At 36.0% G+C, this 21,645-nt stretch overlaps 1 protein-coding gene and 1 pseudogene across 1 annotated transcript in view; both read left to right on the top strand.

Moving 5' to 3' along the window:
* DSCAM (DS cell adhesion molecule) overlaps window positions 1-21,645 on the top strand; it is a 933,525-nt gene that overhangs the window by 483,072 nt on the left and 428,808 nt on the right. Inside the window, exon 9 of the mRNA XM_078146483.1 lies at window positions 20,938-21,216. Coding sequence (XP_078002609.1) covers window positions 20,938-21,216 — 279 coding nt within the window. The remainder of the gene's footprint in view (window positions 1-20,937; window positions 21,217-21,645) is intronic.
* LOC110199168 (small ribosomal subunit protein eS28 pseudogene) lies at window positions 14,195-14,404 on the top strand (annotated as a pseudogene).

Raw genomic sequence — 21,645 nt, forward strand, 5'->3', positions numbered from 1 at the left:
AGACCCGGTTGCTGTAGAATGCCCAGGCACTTAGTGGTTTTTCCAAGCTGGTTTCCACCAGTTACCCCACCCTCAATGTCCAGGTGTTGGTATTTGCCTGCTCTACCACTTGGGCTTCAGGATCTCCTCCTGATATGCTTAGATGGGGCTTTCCACTAGGTTGCTTGGACACCTCCTGTTCTATACTGTTCCCCTTTCCCCAGGGTAAGAGGGGCTTTTCCCATTAATCCCTCAAGCTACCTGGGCTACTGAACTGCTGCACCCAGTCTTTCTTCTGGTTCACCTGTTCCAGAGTTTTTCCTGGGGTGATATTTTCTGGCCTTTCAGGGGTTACTAAGGGAGGGTAAGAGCAACTCACCTCTTACTGTGCCACCTTGGCTCCCAGAAGCAACTGAGATTTCTTTCAAGTGGTGATTGGTGGATTCTTTTGATGACTGTTTTACTCTCTGGTTCTAGGACTTTAGAGCAGTTTTCCTTGATGATATCCTGCAAGATGTTGTCCAGGCTCTTTTTTTCATCATGGGTTTCAGGTAGACCATTGATTTTTAAATTGTCTCTCCTGGATCTATTTTCCAGGTCAGTTGTTTTACCAATTAGGTATTTTATATTTTCATCTATTTTTTTCATTCTTTTGTTTCTGTTTGACTGATTCTCAATCTCTCATAGAGTCATTAGATTCCACTTGCCCAATTATAATTTTTTAAATTAATTTATTTATTTTTCATTTTCAACATTCACTTTGACAAGCTTTTGAGTTCCAAATTTTCTCACCTTCTCTCCCCTCTCCCCACCCCAATACAGAATATCTGAATATCCCGTCCCCTGATCTGTCCTCCTTTTTTCATCCCCACCTCTCTTATCCCCTCCCCCCTATTTTCCTCTAGGGTAAGATAGCTTTCCATACCCAATTGAGTGTGTATGTCATTCCCTTCTTAAGCCAAATCTGATGAGGGTAGGATTCATTCATTTCCTCTCACCTCTCCCCTCTTCCCCTCCATAATAAAAGCTTTTTCTTCCCTCTCTTACCACATTCTACCTCTCCCTTTCTCCTTCTCCCAGTATAATCCTCTCCCTCCCCACTTAATTTCACTTTTTAGATATCATCCCTTCATATTCAACTCACCCTGTGTCCTCTGTCTACATAAATTCCCTCCAACTACCCTAACACTGGAAAAGGTCTCATGAGTTACATATATCATCTTTCCATGTAGGAATGTAAACAATTCTATTTAATACAACCCTTATGATTTCTCTTTCCTGTTTACTTTTTCATGCTTCTCTTGAGTCTTGTATTTGAAAGTAAAATTTTCTATTCAGCTCTGGTCTTTCCATTAAGAATGTTTGAAAGTCCTTTATTTCACTGAATGTCTATTTTTCCCCCTGAAGGATTATACTCAGTTTTGCTGGATAGGTGATTCTTGGCTGTAATCCTAACCCCTTTGCACTCTGGAATATCATATTCCAAGCCTTTCTGGTCCCTAAATGTAGAAGCTGCTAAATTCTGTGTTATCCTGATTGTGTTTCCACAATACTTGAATTGTTTCTTTCTGGCTTCTTGCAATATTTTCTCCTTGACCTGGGAACTCTGGAATTTGGTTATAACATTCCAAGGAGTTTTCCTTTGGGGATCTCTTTCAGGAGGTGACAGGTTGATTCTTTCAATTTCTATTTTACCCTCTGGTTCTAGAATATCAAGGCAGTTTTCCTTGATAATTTCTTGAAAGATGATGTCTAGGCTGATTTTTTGATAATGCTTTTCAGGTAATCCAATAATTTTTCAACTATCTCTCCTGGATCTATTTTCTAGGTCAGTTGTTATTCCAATGAAATATTTCACATTGTCTTCTATTTTTTTTTCAGTCTTTTGTTTTTGTTTTATAGTTTATTGATTTCTCATAAATTTATTAGCTTCCATTTGGTCCATTCTGATTTTTAAGGAATTATTTTATTCAGTGAGCTTTTGGACCATTTTTTTTCCAGTTGTCCAATTCTGCTTTGTAAGGCATTCTTTTCCTCATTGGCTTTTTGGACTCTTTTGTCATTTGGATCAGTCTATTTTTTTTTTGGTGAGACAATTAGGGTTAAGTGACAGTCTATTTTTTAAGGTGTTATTTTCTTCAGTATTTTTCGGGTCTCCTTTAGCAAACTGTTGACTTGTTTTTCATTATTTCCTTGCATCGCTCCCATTTCTCTTCCCAATTTTTCCTCTACTTCTCTTATTTGCTTCTCAAAATCTTTTGAGCTCTTCTGTGGCCTGAGACTAATTCATATTTTTCTTGGAGGCTTTGGATGCAGGAGTTTAGACTTTGTTGTCTTCTGGTTCTATGTTTTGATCTTCTTTGTCATCAAAGTAAGATTCTATGGTCTGAGTTGTTTGGGTTTTGTATATGTGTGTGTGCGTGCTGTTTGCTCATGTTCCCATCCAGTTACTTGACTATTAAACTGTTTGTTAAGATAGGGGTCTGCTTCCAGTGTGGAGAATGTACTGTCCCAAGCTTCAGGGGGTTTGCGCCGCTGTTTTCAGAGATACTTTGAGATACATTTCAAAGATGTAGGGACTTATACATTTTCAGTTCTTCCAAGGTGGTATGATCAAAAGCAAGATGTTTATACCTTTCCTGGCCTGTGCTCTGGTCTATGAGTGATCACAAGCACTCTTTTCTGCCTTGGAACTGTGAGGAGTATTACCTCTTTTCCACTACCACAAGCTCCACCATGACTGTGCTCTTCCTCATCCAAGGACTGCCATCCAAAATTGCAACTCAGATCTGAGAACAGGCCAAGCAAGAGAATCCTGCCTCAGCACCAGCAAAGAGATCCCTGCAATCTCTCTCTGATCAGCTGCTTAATCCGCCTCCATCTGTGGTCCAAGAGCTCTAGAAGCAGCTACCACCCCAGGGCTGTGCCAGGACTGGGGCTGAATTGAGCTCTCTCTTACCGAGGTCCAACAAATTTTTCCTACTAACCTTCTAAGTTTTCTTCATTGTTGGTGGGGTGAGAAATCTGGAAACCTCTACAGCTGCTAGTGATTCTGTACCTTAAGACCCGCTCCAGGTTCACTGAAGCCCAGTCTTTGCCTGAGAGGCCCATGCTGAACTTTGCTCTTCTCCCAGCCCAGTTCAACAGACCTTTACAATCAACCATCTAGGTATTCTTGGGCTGGAAATGTGTTTCACTCTGTCTTTTTGTGAGTTCTGCTGCTCTAGAATTTGTTTAAAGCCAGTTTTTTACAGGCATTTGGAGGATTTGGGGGGAGAGCTCAAGCAAGTCACTGCTTTTACTCCATCATCTTGGCTCCTCCCTGTACTTTCCAATTCTGGTTTTTAATGAATTGTTTTATTTTATTAGATTTTTCCATTTTGCCTATTTTACTTTTTAAGGTGTTCTCCTGAGAGAGTTTTTGTACCTCCTTTTCCATTTGATCAATTCTGCTTTTTAAGGAGTTGTTTTCTTCACTGTACTTTTTTTCTCATTTGCCCAATTACATTTTTTAAGGAATTATTTTCTACAGTTAATTTTTGTCCTTCCTTTTCCAAGCTATTGACTCTCTCTTGCATACTTCTCATTTCTTCTCCCAATTTTTCTTCTTCCTCTCTTATTTAACTTTTAAAATCCTTCTTGACGTCTTCTAAGAAGGCTTTTTGGGCTTGAGACTAGTTCATATTCCCTTTTCACATTTTGGATGTGGGTATATTGACAATGTTGTCATCCTCAGAATTTCTGCCTTGATCCTCCGTATCCCCATAATAAGAATCTATGCTCATACATTTCTTTTTGCTCATGGTGTTTGCTTATTTCCTGACTTAAAAAAAAAAAAAGAGCTCTCCTGCTGGAGAGCAGGGAGCACAGACACAAGCTTCTTGTGCTGGGAGCCTGGTGCCTGGTCACTGGCTTTGTGTGCTGGGGTCTCAGGTGCTGGCAGTTGGAGGCTGTAGGGTTCTGGTGGCTTACTTAGTGTTTGGCTGGAATCAGCAACACACTGGGGTTCTAGTGATAGGTGTGTGGAGTCTGGCCCCTGGAGGATGCTTGCTCACCAGGGCCTTGCACTCTTTTCTTTGGATCCTGCTCATCTGGTCTTTGCATAGGGATGTTTTGCTGATGTGGGATGTCTCTCAGCCTGGAGCTTTACCTCTTGGAATTGTGCTTCCCAGAGTTTTGCTGAGGTACCAGGAGATGTGGCTGCTGGAGAATGCTGTGGCACATGGTGGTTTTACAAGCTGGTGTATGCCAATTTCCCTGCCTATACTATGGCACTCAGGGTTCCTAGAGTTGGTGCTTGCCTTCTCCACCATCCTAGGTTTCAGGATCTCCCCCTGGTATGGTGAGGTTTGGCTTTCTGCTAGCTTGCTGGGATGTCTTTCATTCTGTACTGTTCCTCCTTCCCCAGAGTGAGAAGGGCCTTTCCCAATAATCTCCTACTGGGCCACAATACTGCTGTACCCCAACTTTCTGTTGGTTCAGCTGTTCCAGGGTTTTTCCTGGGGTGATGTTTTCTGGGCTTTCAGAGTTCAATAAAGGAGGGTTAGAGTGACTTCTTACTCCACCATCTTGGCTCCTGGAAGCAGATTACAAATTTAATTCTTTACCTCCTTTTTCTCTCAATAAAGTAGTCAAATAAAATTCCCTTTCCTCTCCTTTCCATCATTTTATTTGGCTTATTATGAGTATTTTTTTTTCATTTTCTAAACTTTTTTTCCTTTTTTTGTCTTTCGGAAGATAATTTTAATATGATTGAATAACTTCTAGAATTACAAGTTTCCTGATGAAATAAACCCTTTAACATGCCTTGAGAATCATTATCCATCAATCAACGTAAATATATTGAGCACTCACTATTTTCCAGGCACTGGGGACACAAAGACAGAAATGGAATCATATTCATTTTCCAGGGGCTTAAATTCTATCTGGAAGTACAACATGTATACTCTTTTTTTATTTATGTATTTTTTAAAATTTATTTTGATTTATCAACAATCACTTACATAAGCTTTTGAGTTTTAAATTTTTCTCCTTCTCCCTCTCCATCTCCCTCCCCAAGATGGCGTGCAATCTGATATAGGCTATACATATACATTCCTATTAAACATATTCTCACATTAGTGATGTTGTAAGTAAGAATTAGAACCAATAGGAGAAACCACCAGAAAGAGGAAACAAAACACAGAAGAAGAAAAAAAATAGCAAATACTACGCTTCTATCTGCATTCAAACTCCATAGTTCTTTCTTTGGATGTGGATAGCATTTTCCATCATGAGGCCGTTGGAGATGTCTTAGATCTTTGTATTGCTAAGAAGGGTTAAGTCTATCTATATTAGTCATCACACAATGTAGCTGTTAGAGTGTACAACATTCTCCTGGTTCTGCTCACTTCACTCAGCATCAGAGCATACAAGTCTCTCCAGGTTCTTCTGAAGTCTGCCTGTTCACCATTTCTTATAGCACAATAGTATTCCATCACATTCATACACCACAACTTGTTCAGCCATTCCCCAATTGATGGGCATCCTCTCAATTTCCAAGTTCTTTGCCACTACAAAAAGAACTGCTAAAAATATTTTTGTACATATGGATGCTTTTCCCATTTGTATGATATCTCTTTGAGATATAGCCCTAGAAGTACTATTGCTGGGTCAAAGGGTATTGCACATTTTTATAGCCCTTTGGGCATAGTTCCAAATTACTCTCCAAAATGGTTGGATCATTTCACAACTCCACCAACTTCTTTTTCTAAAAAATATTTCTTTCCCTTAATCTTTTTATTTTTTCTCACCTTTATGTGTATTCTAGACTTTTATTCTTTGATTCAAGACCCTTAAACTTCTCTGGTTTTTTTAGTTTCCTGTTGTGAGACCTGAACCCCATGGACCCAATCTGAAACTCAGCCTGCTCTAAGAAAGAGATAAATGAAATTGGGGTCCATGTGTCCATGGTTTAATTTCTCTCAAGCTGACTTGACATGTACTGCATGGGAGTTCAGTCCAAAACTGGACCCCCTAAGGTGCCATTTCAGATTGGCTCAGGTTGGGATTTTGGAGTATAGCCTTATATGTCCTTCAAAGAGTAGATGTTCCCAAGGGGTGCCAATCAACCATGACTGGCCTACATACAAGGAGGTGGGTTATATATTAAAATGAGGTCTTGAATAAGTGCTTTAAGTCACTTAGTAATATCATGGCCATCAAAGGAAATACCATCCACAGTCTTAGCAGTCTGTCTGAGTAGGATAAAATCGATTCAGGCCTGGGTCGGAGTTTGACTAAGATAAGAAGATTCAATGCAATCTCAATATCAGAGATGTCCTTGTGAAAAACTTTAGTCAGAAGGCTGGGGATGAGGGGCAGGGATGCTCTGAGTCTCCAAGCCACAGATTACCAAGTGCTAGAAATATGTTTGACACCAAAAATTTAGTATCAAGAAAGTTTATTACAGAAAAAGTCCAGAGGATTTAGATGTTTCTGGCCAGAAGCGGGCTCCACTCCTCTTCAGGAGGGGTGGGTCCTGAGTGCAAGGGCAAGTGTGCTATTATGCAGTTAAATTTGGTAAGAAACCTCCCAGGCCTGGATTGGTCCTTTCCTTCCAGGCTACCTTAGTTCTGGAATGCCCCCGTTCCCCCACTACTGTGTCAACAATCGCACTATTGCTCCCCCACCCCCACCCTGGGTGGGAAGTTACTATGCCTGAGGTTCACTCTCATTTTGATTTTGGGGTCTTCTTGGAACCATCAGATTTGGGCTAAGCCCAGGCTCACCTGCAGTGTAACTGCTTCCTTGACTTGTTTTTATAACTCTCTGCACTATTCTACCTGTGGAAACTTAAGCCATCTAACTCTAACAAAGAGAAATCATTTTTAACACTGCTAACAGTTTCTATATCATCGCTTTGTGATTTTTGCCATCTCTTTTTTTTTGGGGGGGGTGTCTTCTCAATCCTATAGATATTGATTACTGGAATAGAAAGAGAGCACATAAGTATTGCTCCATGATAGCTGCCCACATGGATTGCTGTGTTTAACACCACCCTTTTTACTCTTCCTAAGATAATTTTTTCTCATTTGCCATGAAATTTTCTCTGTGAGTCCATGTTCTTCATTCTACCACTTGTCAGTTGCCCCCAGTAACTCTCATTCCCTTTATCCTGAGGCAGTATGCTATCCATGGTTCCACAAAACGGTCTCTCAGGGGTAGCAGTCTCTCTAAGCACCAAATACCTACGGAGATAACAATTTTCTCTTTGATTTTTTATTAATTTGCAATGTTTGGGACTCAGGACAATTCTGCCTGAATCTTTCTGTTAACAAAAAACCTTTATTTTGTTAATATTAACCTGACTAATACCTGACTGTAGAATAATAGTGTTAAAGGAAGACTTTTGATATTCCTGAAATTAATAAAAAAAAAATTAAGAGGATTCAATGTCTTTTAAAACCTCCCCAACAGATTTTATTTGTGAAAGAATACATGTGAGGCCAAGTCTTTTTGACATGTAAATAAATCCCTTCCTCTCAGTTAGTCCATTGAGACTTTTTTAAAAACATAGCCTTGTAATTTTGTAAATGTAGGAAATAGCAAACTCAGTTTTCAATCTGTTACCTGACTTTGTTTCTGTTTACCTATAGAGTCCACTTAACTTGGTTTGTTTCCTTAGGGGATGCATGAGACTATGACTAGACTTAATTAAATTTGTTTGACTTTTATGACATTGAAGGAAGCATGGGATTACAAATCTGCCTTTTTCAAAAAAACTGTTATGAACTAAGAGAATTTACAAGATTGCAATACATAAAAGAATTACTTCCCTGTCATTGACATAATTTTTTATACAAAAAGCCTCTTCAGAATGCTAAATTTAGTTCAGAATTATTTTTCTGCCTCTTGAACCTGTGCTTAAGCATAATAAAACCTAGGTTTCTAGCTCTATAATGTCTTCATTGTAGGAGAACTATTTGGGTAGAAGTTACCTGCCACATGAATTCAAAAAGGGGGTATTTCTCTCATAACACTGCAAACTACCCATTGTAAGGTCCTCCTCTCCTATTATACATTGACATGCCCTCCTTTGTTTAGTCCTTTTTCAATCCTTCCCTTTTCCACCTTTTCCATTTTCCTGTAGCAACCCCCATTTTTTTTTTTTACTGAGAGAGACTACAGGAATCATTTCCTCTTTACTTTTTTATTATTGACTTTATGATACATCACACATTCCCCTCTAACTCTTCTTTTTCCTTTTTAATGCACCCTCCTATTCTACAGTTTAGTCACACATCCCAAATTTTTTTCAATTCATTTTTAGGAAGCATATCATGAGTTTCAGCATATAGTTTCAGGCCTGCTCCTCCACCAAAATTTCCTCCATTTAAATTCCATTTTCACTCTTGTCTTCATATGTACTTTTGGAAAGAAATCTCTTAACGTTCCCTGTGTTGTTATTCTGCTATTAATGTGGCTTTTATTTCTATCCACATAGGTGTTTTTCTCTCTGATTTGTTTCCTTCTTTTTTTGCTGGGCAGTTTAAGTTATTTCATTATTTGTGCCTTCCTTGGTTCCTGTATTTGTTTACATTTCTTATATTGCTGTTGACTAGGTTGTTTGCAGAGCAAATAAACTGCTGTATCTGGTTTGCTTTGAAGGGATGCTTCAAATCTCTTTTTTATTGAAATTTCCTATTTCTTCATTGAAGATTAGGCTCAGGTCACTTTGGGATGTATCTTGGGCTCCTTGGAAAATTATTATTTTCCTTCCTACAGTTTCTTTTGGCTACAGAATAGTCTTGCATTTATTAAAATTTCCTCTTTTTATTTTGAAGATCTTTCTCCAAGTTGCTTGAGGAATTTGTTGCATCTCTTCCAGATTGTTCTTCACTTCTGGGTGTTTGCTTTAACAATCAGTTCTCTCTCTCTCATTGATCTGCTATTTTATTGACTTAACTTTAATTTCATCTCATCTTTTTTTAAGGTGAAGGGGCCAACAAGAAAAAATTATATTCTGCATATGATGCTTACTAATTAAGAACTTATGACTAAAATAGAAATGACTGGCACCTTCACCTTGGGGAAAAATGACCATTCCAACTTAGAAATATTATGGAAGGAGAGAAGAAAGCTGACTATATAATGTGACATTTGCCCTAGATTGGGGGAGAGCAGATCACTAAATAAATAAATATATGCAATTATACATGCATATTCCATGTTTTGTATATGTATGTATGTATGTATTTATGTGAATACACACATATAAAGTGTCATGGATTGAAATTCTATAGGAGAAATTCACCCAGGAAGGATGGGAATCTCTCAAGGATGAAATTCTACACATACAAAGAAAGAAATTGTTTTGATGAAGAAGAAAAGGAGAAAATGGGTAACAAGATCAATGGGGATGCACTGGGACCTTACCAACCAATTTTAACTGTAAAAAAAGAAGCCTTTTGTGGGCTATCCATTATGACCTCTCTCTTCTCTATTCTACATTAAAAATTCCATTCTCTGACAAAACCCCCTTCTAATAAGTGTCCCTTTCCCTTTCACAGCCAGCTCTTCTGATGGCATTCTTGATGCACCTCCCTTCTTCTCTCAGACCTTGCCCCTTCCATCACCATTACTACCTATCATTTTTATACTGCCCTTTCTATAGGCTACTTCCTTATTACCTACAAACATATGAAATTCTCTCCCATCCTTCAAAAAACAAACAAAAAATTTATTTAGCAACATCATCATTCACCTTCATGGCTAAATTCAAATGATTTGACTTCCTCATCTCTTTTTACTTTTCACCTCTTCACATTGTGGTTTCCAACCCCGTTGTTATTAGATTGAAATTGTCGAATGCAAGATTAATATTAATTGCAAAACCACTAATTTTTTTCTCAGTTCTAATCCCTCTTGACTTCTTTACTCCTTTTATACAATTACTCTGTTAGTTATCCTTGATATTCTTTTTTTCCCAGTTTCTTTCTTTTTATTCTTTACAAATTTAAATTTAAAAAGTATTTTTAAAAAATAGTAATCTTTTTTCTCCTTAAAACATCCAACCCAAAGCTCTACATTTTTAAAAGTTTTTTTTTAATTCTTCATTGTGGTAGAACTGTATTGGCATCAGTTACCTGCCACATGAATTCAAAAAGGGGATATTTCCCTCATAACACTACAAACTATACCCATTGTAAGGTCCTCCTCTCCCTTGATACAGCAATTATCAATAAATAAAATATTCAGTATATAAAGAATAAAACATATAACTATATAGGAAATGGTGAACTTCTGTTACACCTATGTTTTTTTAAAATGTTTAATTTCAAAAACTAATGACAAAATTTACTTGTGGTGACTTTTCTAAACTTTTTTCTGTGTTTTGATGTGTTATTATTTTTCTTTTTTTAAGCTCTCTATCAATTTCCAGTAATATTTCAATTCTACCCCCAATATAAATACATTTTTTAACAAATAAGTATGGTCAAATAGAATTTAAAAATTGGCTATGTCTTAAAATGTATGTCTAATTCTGTCCCTCTATTCATTACCCCTCTGCCTCTGAGGTGTGTACTTTACTATCAATCTCCCAAAATCATGATTGATCACTGCTACTGTGTCCATTATATAAATTCTTCTAATGGTTCTGCATATTTCATTCCTCACTAATTCATATAACACTTCCGAAGTTCCTCTAAAACCTTCACATTCAACATTTTATCACATAATGTTATGCCATTAAATTCATATACTACAATTTGTAAACCATTCCTAATGGTTTGCTTTATTCCCACTTCTTTACTATTACAACAAATGCTACTGCAAATATGTCTAACAGTGCTATTGTTGGGTTTTGTGAATATATAAATGTAGCTTAAAACTTCTTTATAGAATCCTTACACCAAGTCATAACTCCACCAACAGTATACTGTTATAACTATCCTCCCATAACTTCTCCAACACCTATCATTTTCATCTTTTATTATTTTTGTCAGTGTAGTAAGTGAAATTACAGAGTTGTTTTATTTTTAATTTCTCTCCTTAATAGTAATCTGGAGCATTCTTTTATGCCATTGCTGATGGCTCATTTTTTTTCGTTCGAGGATTGCTTTATCCTTTCACCATTTATTTATTGGGGAATGACTCTTGTTTTTAAACATATATGTATTAATGTCTCATATCTTTGATTTCAGATATTTGTCAGAGAAACTTGCTGCAAAGTTTTTCCTCAATACTTTCCCTTTTGATTCACTTCTGATACCTATTAAAAAGCTTCTCAATTTTTAGCAACCAAAATTGTCAATTTTATCTTCAAGAATGTCTATCCCTAGGGAGCAACTAGGTGGTGCAATGGATAGAGCGCTGACCCTGGAGTCAGGAGGACCAGAGTTCAAATATGACCTTAAACACAACACTTACTGGCTGTGTGACTCTGTGCAAGTCACTCAACCCCAACTGCCTTGCCCCCACCCAAAAAAAAAAGAATATTATCCCTTATTTGTTTAAGAACTTCTCTGCCTCTAATTGTGACATGCTTGCAACTATTTTTCCCTATCATTTTTTTAATCTCTTCTCTCTATTTTTCCTTTTTCAATACCTGCCTATTTACTTTTTCATATCTCACTATTCTACATTGTTGGTGTGCTTGCATTCAACCTTCCTTTGTCTAATTCAGATAAGGATAAAGTTCATCAAGTGCCTATTCACCCTTTCTCCCTTCTCTATTCTTGTAGGATTAGTCATTCTTGTCTATATAATCATCATTCATTAATGTATTTCCTTTCCCTCCCTTTATTTATTCCCCTTAAAACATCCAACCCAAAGCTCTAAATTTGTATTTCTTTGTTCCTTCTATAAAAATAGTAGATTCTGAGAGGACAAGGGTCTCTTCTCCCACTATTAGGATTAATGACATGATGATCACTTATACCATGCAATGAATGTATTTAAAATTTGTTCTCTTATTTCTTACGTGTACATTAATTTCATAGATCCTTCCAGATCTAGTTTTACCAGCAGTTATGTCTGAAAGTCATCTATTCTATTAAAGCTCCATTTACCTTTTTCCCTTTTAAGATTATACTCATAAGTTATTCCTGGTTATAAATCTTTGGACTTGCTTTTTGGTATATTGCATTCTATTTTGCTTTCATGTATGGTAATTGCTTCGTAATCTATAGTAGTATTCTTACTATGAGCTCTGATTTCCCAGATGCTTCTTTTGACTGGGAATCTCTGGAATTTGGCTATCACACTAATGGGCGTGTTCAACTTGGAATTTTCTTCTGGATTATTCCTATTTTTATATTGCCTTTTAGTTCTAATAGCATTGGGCATTTTTATTTTATGATTCTTAAAATGTGATATCCATTTTTCCATTGGTCATTCAGTGCAAAAAAAGAGTGAATTGTTTCCCCAAAAATGACACTGTCACACAAAGATAACAGCCATGGGAGGGAGACAAATGCCACCTCCCCATTGTTCCCAGTTCCACAAGTAGGCTAATGGTTCAGACATGTAACAGTGCAAAATTCATTCCCAGACCCAAAGCCTCTCAGTGCTCAAGCTCAAACTTATATAGAGTTTCAGACAAAGAATTGATATGGCACTAATAAGGAGAATGTTCTATCACCTATCAGTTCAAGGGAATGGGGTGCTCTAGAGCAGTAGTGTCAAATTCAAATAGAAATGGGGGCCATTCAAATGTAAGTGTCTCTGTGAGTCATTACCATATGTAAGACCATTGAAGGTCACATATTGATTTAATTTAAAATGAGATATTATCTATGCTTTATTGTATTGCATTTATTTTGTTAAATATTTCCCAATTACATTTTAGGCTGGTTCAGGCAGTATTCAGGAGTGTTGGCCATATAACCAGTGACCTTTGTTTGACACTGTGCTCTATAGCATTGAAATTAATCAACAAGCATTAAGCACATATTATAAGCATTCATTTTTGTATGCATTCATTTTTGCAGGTGAAGATTAAATTATTTTCTTATCTATTACCCACATGTAGTATACATATTACTTTTTTTTTCCACCACAGATAGATTTGCACTGATCTACCTTTACTTTGCTTTACAGAATAATCCTTTACAGAATAAAGGATTATCTCTCAATCCGAGGACTTGGGTTCAAAGCCCACCTGTGACACTATGTGACTTTGGACAAGTCACTTAACTTATTTTAGAAAGTGGAAATAAAAATATACATAGTTCCTACTGTGTGGGACAGAGACCACCCACTCAAAATAAAAACAAATACTTAGAAACCTTGAAAGCAGAAAGGAGTTTACTGCTTTCTCACGAGAAAGAGTACCGCCCCTAGTTGCCACTGCCGGCCAGGAAAGTACAAGCTGGGAGCCGCACTCATGGCTTTTTACCCCCTAACACGATGCCGCCTCCCACTCTCTTACCACTTTCTCCTTTGACTGGGTACTCAGGGTGTACATTCTAAATGACGCAGCTAATACCCAATAGAAGCAAACATGCCCATGTTTGGACTAGATGCATATTTGTACTAGGAAGTAGGAACGACCAGGCACGGAGCTCCCCTGCCCATGCTGACGTGGAGCTGGAAAAATAGAAGCTTATCAGGGAAAATGGAAACTTAACCCAAGGCTTTCTGGAGGAAGGAAACTTAGGCCTGTGGGAACTGCACTGCAGGCCATCTCTCACACTCAGGCAGAGTGCAGGAGAGAAACGAGCATAGCAGGGAGGTAAGAGTGTAGCAGGGAGATACTAATGAGGGAACTTCACTGTGAGCCATCCCTCATACTACTTCATAGGGTTATTGTAGTTTGCAAATGAGATTACCTATATTAAGTATTTCTCAAGCCATAAAGTTATGTAAAAGTCACGTAAAAATAGGGGAGGGGGGAAAATTGATGCTCATCAATTGTGTAATGGCTAAAAAAATTGTGGTACATGAATTTAATAGGATATTACTGTACTATAAGAAATAACATATATAGAATCTCAGACAGACATATAAATTGACACAAAGTGAAGTAATACTAGTAAGCACTTTATAGTGCAGTAAACAAGGCCAAGAAAATAAAATGCATTATAATTACAAAAAAAGTACATGGAAGGAACAGCCACAACAAGATAATTGAAAATTAATGATGCAAAATTACATATAAGCCTGGCCTTGAAGAAGAGATTTGAAAAGATACCTCCCGTCGTCTCTCCCATCTTCTGTTGCCGCTGCCATCATGGACACCGGCCGCGTGCAGCCCATTAAGCTGGCTCGGGTCACCAAGGTGCTGGGTGGGACAGGTTCTCAGGGGCAGTGCACCCAGGTGCGCATGGAGTTCATGGACGACACGAGCCAGTCCATCATCTCCAACGTGAAGGGCCCCGTGCGGGAGGGGAACGTGCTCACCCGGCTGGAGTCAGAGCGTGAGCCCCGGAGGCTGTGCTGAGACTGACGGGTGGAGGCCTCTAGGCTGCTGGATGTGAAATGACTGCTAAGGGATGTGTAAAATATAGAGTTTTGTCTAAAAAAAAAATACCTCTCCTCACTTCTTTGCAGAGGCAGTAGGTCCAGAGGTACAGAACATTGAACATATCTTCATATTTTTTTCCATATATTGATGATTTTTAAAATATTTTCTCTTTTTCTTCAATTCTTTATTATATGAGATGGTTCTTTGGGAGTAGCAAAGATCAATTCCCTCATCCATAAAATGAGGGGTTTGGATTATACTTGCACCGAAATTCTTTCTAGATTTAGAACTTCTGACAAAGACTACCTTTGTGACTTTTGGCAAGTCACCCAGTTGTCCTTGTCATTTACAGACATAGTACAGAATATGAAATGAAAGAGCCCAAAAAATTTAAGAATTTATAGAAGACATAAGCATAACTTAAATTATTTGTTTGAGAAGAGATAGAAAGTATTGGACATGCAAAATACCAAACAACATCACACAAATACATGAAATTGATTCTATTTTAATAGAAATAAGTGATCATAAATGTAGGGATAATTTTTGAAACAGATGTCTGTGTAATCAGACCACACTTTTCTTGGGGCATTAATGAAAATTAATACCAAATTATGAAAAAGAATTAAAATTTTAAAATAACAGTTAAGTAATTCAGCTCTAACCTGATTTGTCTAAACTAGTTATTTTTTCTAAAGAAGTAAATTTTAAAAAATCAATCAAAAATCAAGAAATTAAGAAAGTCTACCTCAATTTCCTAAGGAAATGCAACTGATAAGAATCAATTACAGTAATGCAGGAAACCAAAAGAGCTGAAAAAGAATCTTAGCAAAATGGGTCTCTTGCAAAATGGAGAGGTATGGCAAACAAGAGCAATACTAGGGTTTTCCCCTAAAATGTCTATTATTACAAATAGTCTAAATTCTCCCCATGTTCTCTCTCCCAGAAAACTAGTCCATGTAACAATTTGTTTCTTTCCTGAAAAAACAAGATGAAAGAATATTAGCAAAATTTTAATGCTTTGAAAAAAATCCTACATATAGATGTTCAACATCCATAGATATGCCACTTTTGCACAGGAGGTGGGAGTGGGGGGAAGGCGTCTTTTCTCATATCTTCTTTGGGATTGTTTTTTTTATTAATTTTGCTATATTATTTTTTTATTTTTGTGTCATTCTTTCTATTTACATAGTTGCAGTCATAATGCATAATTTTTTCACTCTGCTTACTTTAGTTTACATCAATTCGTGTAAATTTTTCCATGCTTCCATGCATTCATAATATTTGTCATTTCTTCACTGAAAAATTCCATTATATTCATGTACAATTTTTTGTTCTTCCCCAGTTCTCTGCTGCCACAAAAGTGCCAATATAACTATTTAGATGTATGTGGAGCTTTTCTTTTTACCTGTGACATTTTTGGAGCATATGCCAAACAGATGAATCTCTTTTTTCAAAATACTCATTTTAGCAGATTTATTTGAATTACTTCCCAAAATTACTTTTTAATAATTTAATATTATTAATAATTAAAAGTTCCACCAACAATGGTTGTGTGCATGACTTTCTATAACCTTGTCAACACTGACCAGGCAAATATGCTTTAGAAAGACATTCATTTATAAAATCCTAGGAAGAAAGATAGTAGAAGATGATAGATTACATCATTTCATGAAACAGTAAGATATAATGGATGGGAAAACATATTTAAAGGAAGTAAATCATATAAATTCAAGAGCATTTAAGGATAAAATGGAAGGAGAATAATGAACAAATGAAAACTTTCTATACTGAACTGCTTTTAAGATCAATGACAATGGAGTGACTACATTCGCAATCTAGCATGGCAGTATTTGGTGTGCTGTGTGAGGATGTAGAAATGGCACTAAAGAAAAGAGATGAATAATGTCTAGAAGAGAACAAATATAAATGGAGAAGGTCCATGTTGAGTAGATAAAATTGTACTGAGTGATTGCCAAAAATGTGAAAGAGGGAAGGATACCAAAGATTTGGAAGAATTTAAGACTTTATTATTACTGCCAAAAGTAATCAAGGAAATATCAGTAATTGCTCATCCATATTAATTTCCAATTGCTATAAAATGGATGTCAAAATAATCTACATATATATGTTAGTAAATCTTTTTTAATTTTTAATTTTTTTAGCAATTAAAAAAATTTTAAGTTCCAAATTCTCTCCTTTCCTCCTGCCCCTCCTGCAGGCATTGAAAATGTAAGCAATATGATATCAATTATACATGTGAAGTCATGCAAAACATATTTCCATATTAGCCATGGTGGAAAAAAAAAATAAATTAAAAGCAAGAAATATAAAGTGAAAAAGTATACTTCAATCTGTACTCAGACTTAACCAGATCTTTCTCTGGAGGTGGACAACAAATATTCATCATGGGTCCTTTGGAATAGACCCTTGGATCATTGTATGTATCAGAGTAGCTTAGTCTTTCATATTGATTAGCATTATAATATTATTGTTATTACATACGATGATTTCCTGGTTCTGCTCAGTTCACTTTGCATCAGTTTATATAAGTATTTTCAGATTTTTCTGAAACCATCCTGCTTCTCATTTCTTTTAACACAATAGTATTCCATCAAAATCATATACCACAACTTGTTCAGCCATTCTCCAATTTATGGATATCCCTTCACTTTCCAATTCTTTGCCACCACAAAAAGAGTTACTGTGAGTATTTTTGTACATATAGGTCCTTTTCCATTTTCTTTGATCTCTTTGGGATATGGACCTAGTAGTGTTGTTGCTGGAATAAAAAACTGGATGCACAGTTTTATAGCACTTTGGGCATTGCTCTCCAGAATGGCTCATCAGTTCACAGCTCCATTGATAGTGCATTCATTTTCCAACTTTTCCACATCCCCTCCAGCATTTATCATTTTTCTCTTCTATCATGTTAACAAATCTTATGGGTGTGAGGTGGTACCTCAGTTATTTTAATTTGTATTTCTCTAATCAATACTGATTTAGAGCATTGTTATGTGGCTATTGATAGCTTTTGATTCTTCTGAAATCCGCCTGTTCATATTGTTTGACCACTTGTCACTTGGGGAATGGCTCTTGTTTTTATAAAATTGACTTATTTCCCTATTGAGAGATGAGGTTTTCTCTCCCCACACGCATTCTTGCTTTCCTTGTAATCTTGACAGCATTGGTTTTGTTTGTGCAAAACCTTTTCAAATTCATGTAATCAAAACTGTCCATTTTATTTCCCATGTTCTTTTCTGCCTCTCATTTGGTCATAAACTCTTCCCTTATCCATAGATCTGACAAGTAAAAATTTCCACGCTCCCTTAATGTGCTTATGATGTCACCCTGTATGTCTAAATGATGTACCTTATTTGATCTTATTTTGTTATATGGAGTGAGATGTTGGTCTTTGCCAAGTTTCTGCCAAACAGCTCTCCGGTTTTCGCAGCAATTTTTGTCAAATGATGAAATTTTGCCCCAAAAGTTTGGATCTTTGGGTTTATCAAATACCAGATTACAGCGGTCATTTACTACTATGTATTATAAATCTAATCTATTCCACTAATCTACCACATTATTTCTTAGCTAGTACCAGATTTCTTTGATTTGGTGAATCCTTGATGAAGGTATAAGAGGGGAACAGGTAGACTTTTGCAAATGATAGTCTGTAAAAAAAAAATCACCCTTTTTCAGCTACACAATTGAATGAAAGAAAATGGCGTCTTCAGAAGTTCTCTTCAAACAAGTACCTCCCAGGCTTGTGTCAAAATCAGAAACATTTCTAGAAATGCATAATAGATGTAATATCACTGATCTGATTATAAATATCTAGTGATATATAAAAAAAGGGAATCATAAACTCACCAAAGATATTTTCTACCATCCTCGAGTATATCTTACATATATTCAGAATGAAGGGGGTGAGGAGGAATTTGGTGATGTCTTTCAGATACTTCTGTAAATAACATTGACCTGATTGTCTCAAGCTCCAGATTATTACAGAGTTTCCTAAATGAGACCCATAAGCAAGGTAAATAATTCAACCTATCTACTTAAAGAAAAACTAAGTGAGTAAAACAGTCTGTTGTCTATATTATAACATGCCTTTGTATGAAGAACAAAAAAGATGGACCTGAGTCTGAAACTGAATGGAAGGATGAGGATCATTGGATGGATTATCTTTGGTAATTTGTGCAATGCTTTCTCTAATTCCAACTTTTGCATAAAACAAAAGTTAATCTTTTAAACAATATCCTTTTGAGAGTAGAGATAATGTGGCATAATGGTTGTAGTGCTGAGATTGTAGTCTGGAAATCTAGATTAAAATTCTGTCTAACACTTATGAACTGAATGACAGACATCATGTCATTTAATCTCAACCTTACACTACAGTTTATCTATCAAATCATAGACAGGTTGTGATCTTAGAGAGAATTTCTAAACTGAGAATTTCCTTTGCTGATGAAAATCATAGATCTTGCACATGTTAATGTTTTCTTCTACAAATAATTTATGATATGGAAATACCATGCCTTCTAAAAAAAATTAAACCAATGTATTAGCTGGAGGGCAATGGAAAGATACATGATAAAGATGATGTTGTAACACATTGACAACAAGAAATAGTATAAAATAAGCAACAAAAATGACATTATCATGGAGATTTATGATTGGAAAAGGAAGGCATCTGATCCTATAAATCTCCATGCTCATTGGATTCATGTAACATCAAGAAACCTATAAGGACCCCAGCATGTGGGGTGAAACCTCTGTGCAGTGTTTACAGAAGGATATAAAGAAGAATTGCACAGGATGGGAAGGTATACATGGGTTGCAATCTAACCCATTGTTGAGTATGACTACATTAATGAAATCACAAAAGCATTAAAATAAGCATTTAACCTAAGGCAATAAAATTGAAAAAAAAAGAAGTTAACTGGTCTATGGAAAATTAAACCTGAAACTTTTGGCTTATTGATATTCTTCTATAGCCAAATGGACAAAGTGGCCATCAGCATAAAACAATGTGTAATAGTGAAAATAGAATGCATGTGATCTTAGAATACATATAATCTTCATGTCAAATAAACAAAAATAATATCTAAATTTAATGTTACTAGCAAGATTTCCTAAAAATTTCAAGTAATAAAATCAGTATCTCAGTTTCACAGTAAGTTTTAGTGTTTATTTTTTTCTTTATTAGATGTTAGGTGTTTTGTGGCATTGAGGTGGGATAGGAGAATAGAAAACTCTTCAATCTTAAATGGATTATTGATTTGTAGATTCTTTACCTCCATTTACAAAATAGGCCTCCATCTTCATCCCAGGTTAAAACCCAGCTGAAAATGTCAAGGCCAAATACTAAAATGATAATGTTTGTATATTTAAGCAGATCTGCTGTGTAAATATTTATCTCTCAATATTGGATGACATCTGGAAGCCAAATATAAATCACTTTTGAAAGCATTCACTCATTCTAGATTGTTTTTCTGCTTCCCTGTTTTGTCTGGTGTAATTAATATGGCTATACTTAATTAGTAAACTATTCAATTCCTAACAATAACAACATAATATTTCTATAATTTTTGTTGTTCAATCATTTCGTACATGTCTAACTTTGTGGCCCCATTTGAGTTTTTCTTGGCAAAGATACTGAAGTGGTTGGCCATTTCCTTATCCAAATAATTTTAAAGATATGGAACTAAGTCAAACAGGGTTAAGTGACTTGCCCAGGGTCACCACAGCTAATTAAGTGTTTGAGGCTAGATATAAGTTCAGGAAAATGAGTCTTCCTGACTCCAGGCCTGGCACTCTAGCCAGGTAGGCACCACCTACCTGCCTCACTTTCTAGAATACTTGATCTAAAAAATTATTCTCATATCCCTACAGAGGTAATCAAAAAGGTACATAAAAGAAAAGGATACAATCAGAAGGAAAAATTTGAACACCTAACAAAAAAGAGGAGGGAATTACAATAATTTGAAAGCATTGTTTAATCTGTATTTGGAAAATAAACTTTCTCTGTATTATTTTTTCCTTACATTTACAATTTAAACACCATTAACATGTTGCATATATACCTTTTTGCATATGAAGACTTATTATGTTAATACTAAGAATGCAATGCATCAAATTTTAGTGTTGTCTTATCTTCTGTAAATATGGAAGAAGTGATAAAGTCAAAATGAACTCTTGTTTTCTCCCTAATTATTTTAAAAGGATAGAGCCCATGATTCTAGAAATGCTCTTGCCACTTTTTTTTATATTAGAATAGATTAAAATATTTAGTCAGCCACAATTCAAATAACCATTCTTATTTAGGAAGGCGAACAGTCCACATTTAGGTTATTTGATTAATGATTTATTATATTTCACAAATGTATCTGATGTCACTTCTACCTGTGTTTTCTTTTCAGTATCACTCAATTTTCTAAGTAAAAATAACGTATCGTACTTTGTAGTTATCCCTGTCTTCTGTTATCTTTTTTTTTCTTTCCATACAGTTCCACCTTTTATTCAGCCTTTTGAGTTTCCAAGATTCTCCATTGGACAAAGGGTCTTCATTCCATGTGTTGTGGTCTCAGGGGATCTGCCAATCACAATCACCTGGCAGAAGGATGGAAGACCAATTCCAGCAAGTCTTGGGGTAACCATTGACAACATTGACTTCACTAGCTCTTTAAGGATTTCTAATCTTTCACTGATGCACAATGGGAATTACACCTGCATAGCCAGAAATGATGCAGCAGCTGTGGAGCACCAAAGCCAATTGATTGTGAGAGGTAAGTACATATAATTACTCTGAAGGGCATTACTTAAATGCAAAGTCAAGATTATTTTCAAATATCATCTGTATGAAGGAAAGTAAGAGTGACAAAAACACATAGAAACCTTCCTTCTCATCTCAGGAACTAAGAACAATTTAAAATAATTGTTTATATTTATGTACTTAACATGACTTCTTAAACACACACACACACACATGCACAAACACACACTCACACATGTTCTTACTGATTTTTATAGTAGATTCTAGGCTACTACCTTCTCATTTTTAGTTTCATTTTTAGTATTCAGAATTATGGTTTGTTTTGGTCCAATCTTGGTATTCATATATCCCTCCTTTCTATTTTTTAAATTAATTTTGTTATTGTTAAAGCATAACATGGTAAAAGTTGATTGAAATAAATCAGAGAAATAAAGTGGTGTGA

This window comes from Phascolarctos cinereus, unplaced genomic scaffold (assembly GCF_003287225.1).
Source record: "Phascolarctos cinereus isolate Bilbo 61053 unplaced genomic scaffold, phaCin_HiC Scaffold_726;HRSCAF=1367, whole genome shotgun sequence".
Taxonomy (NCBI): Eukaryota; Metazoa; Chordata; class Mammalia; order Diprotodontia; family Phascolarctidae; genus Phascolarctos; species Phascolarctos cinereus.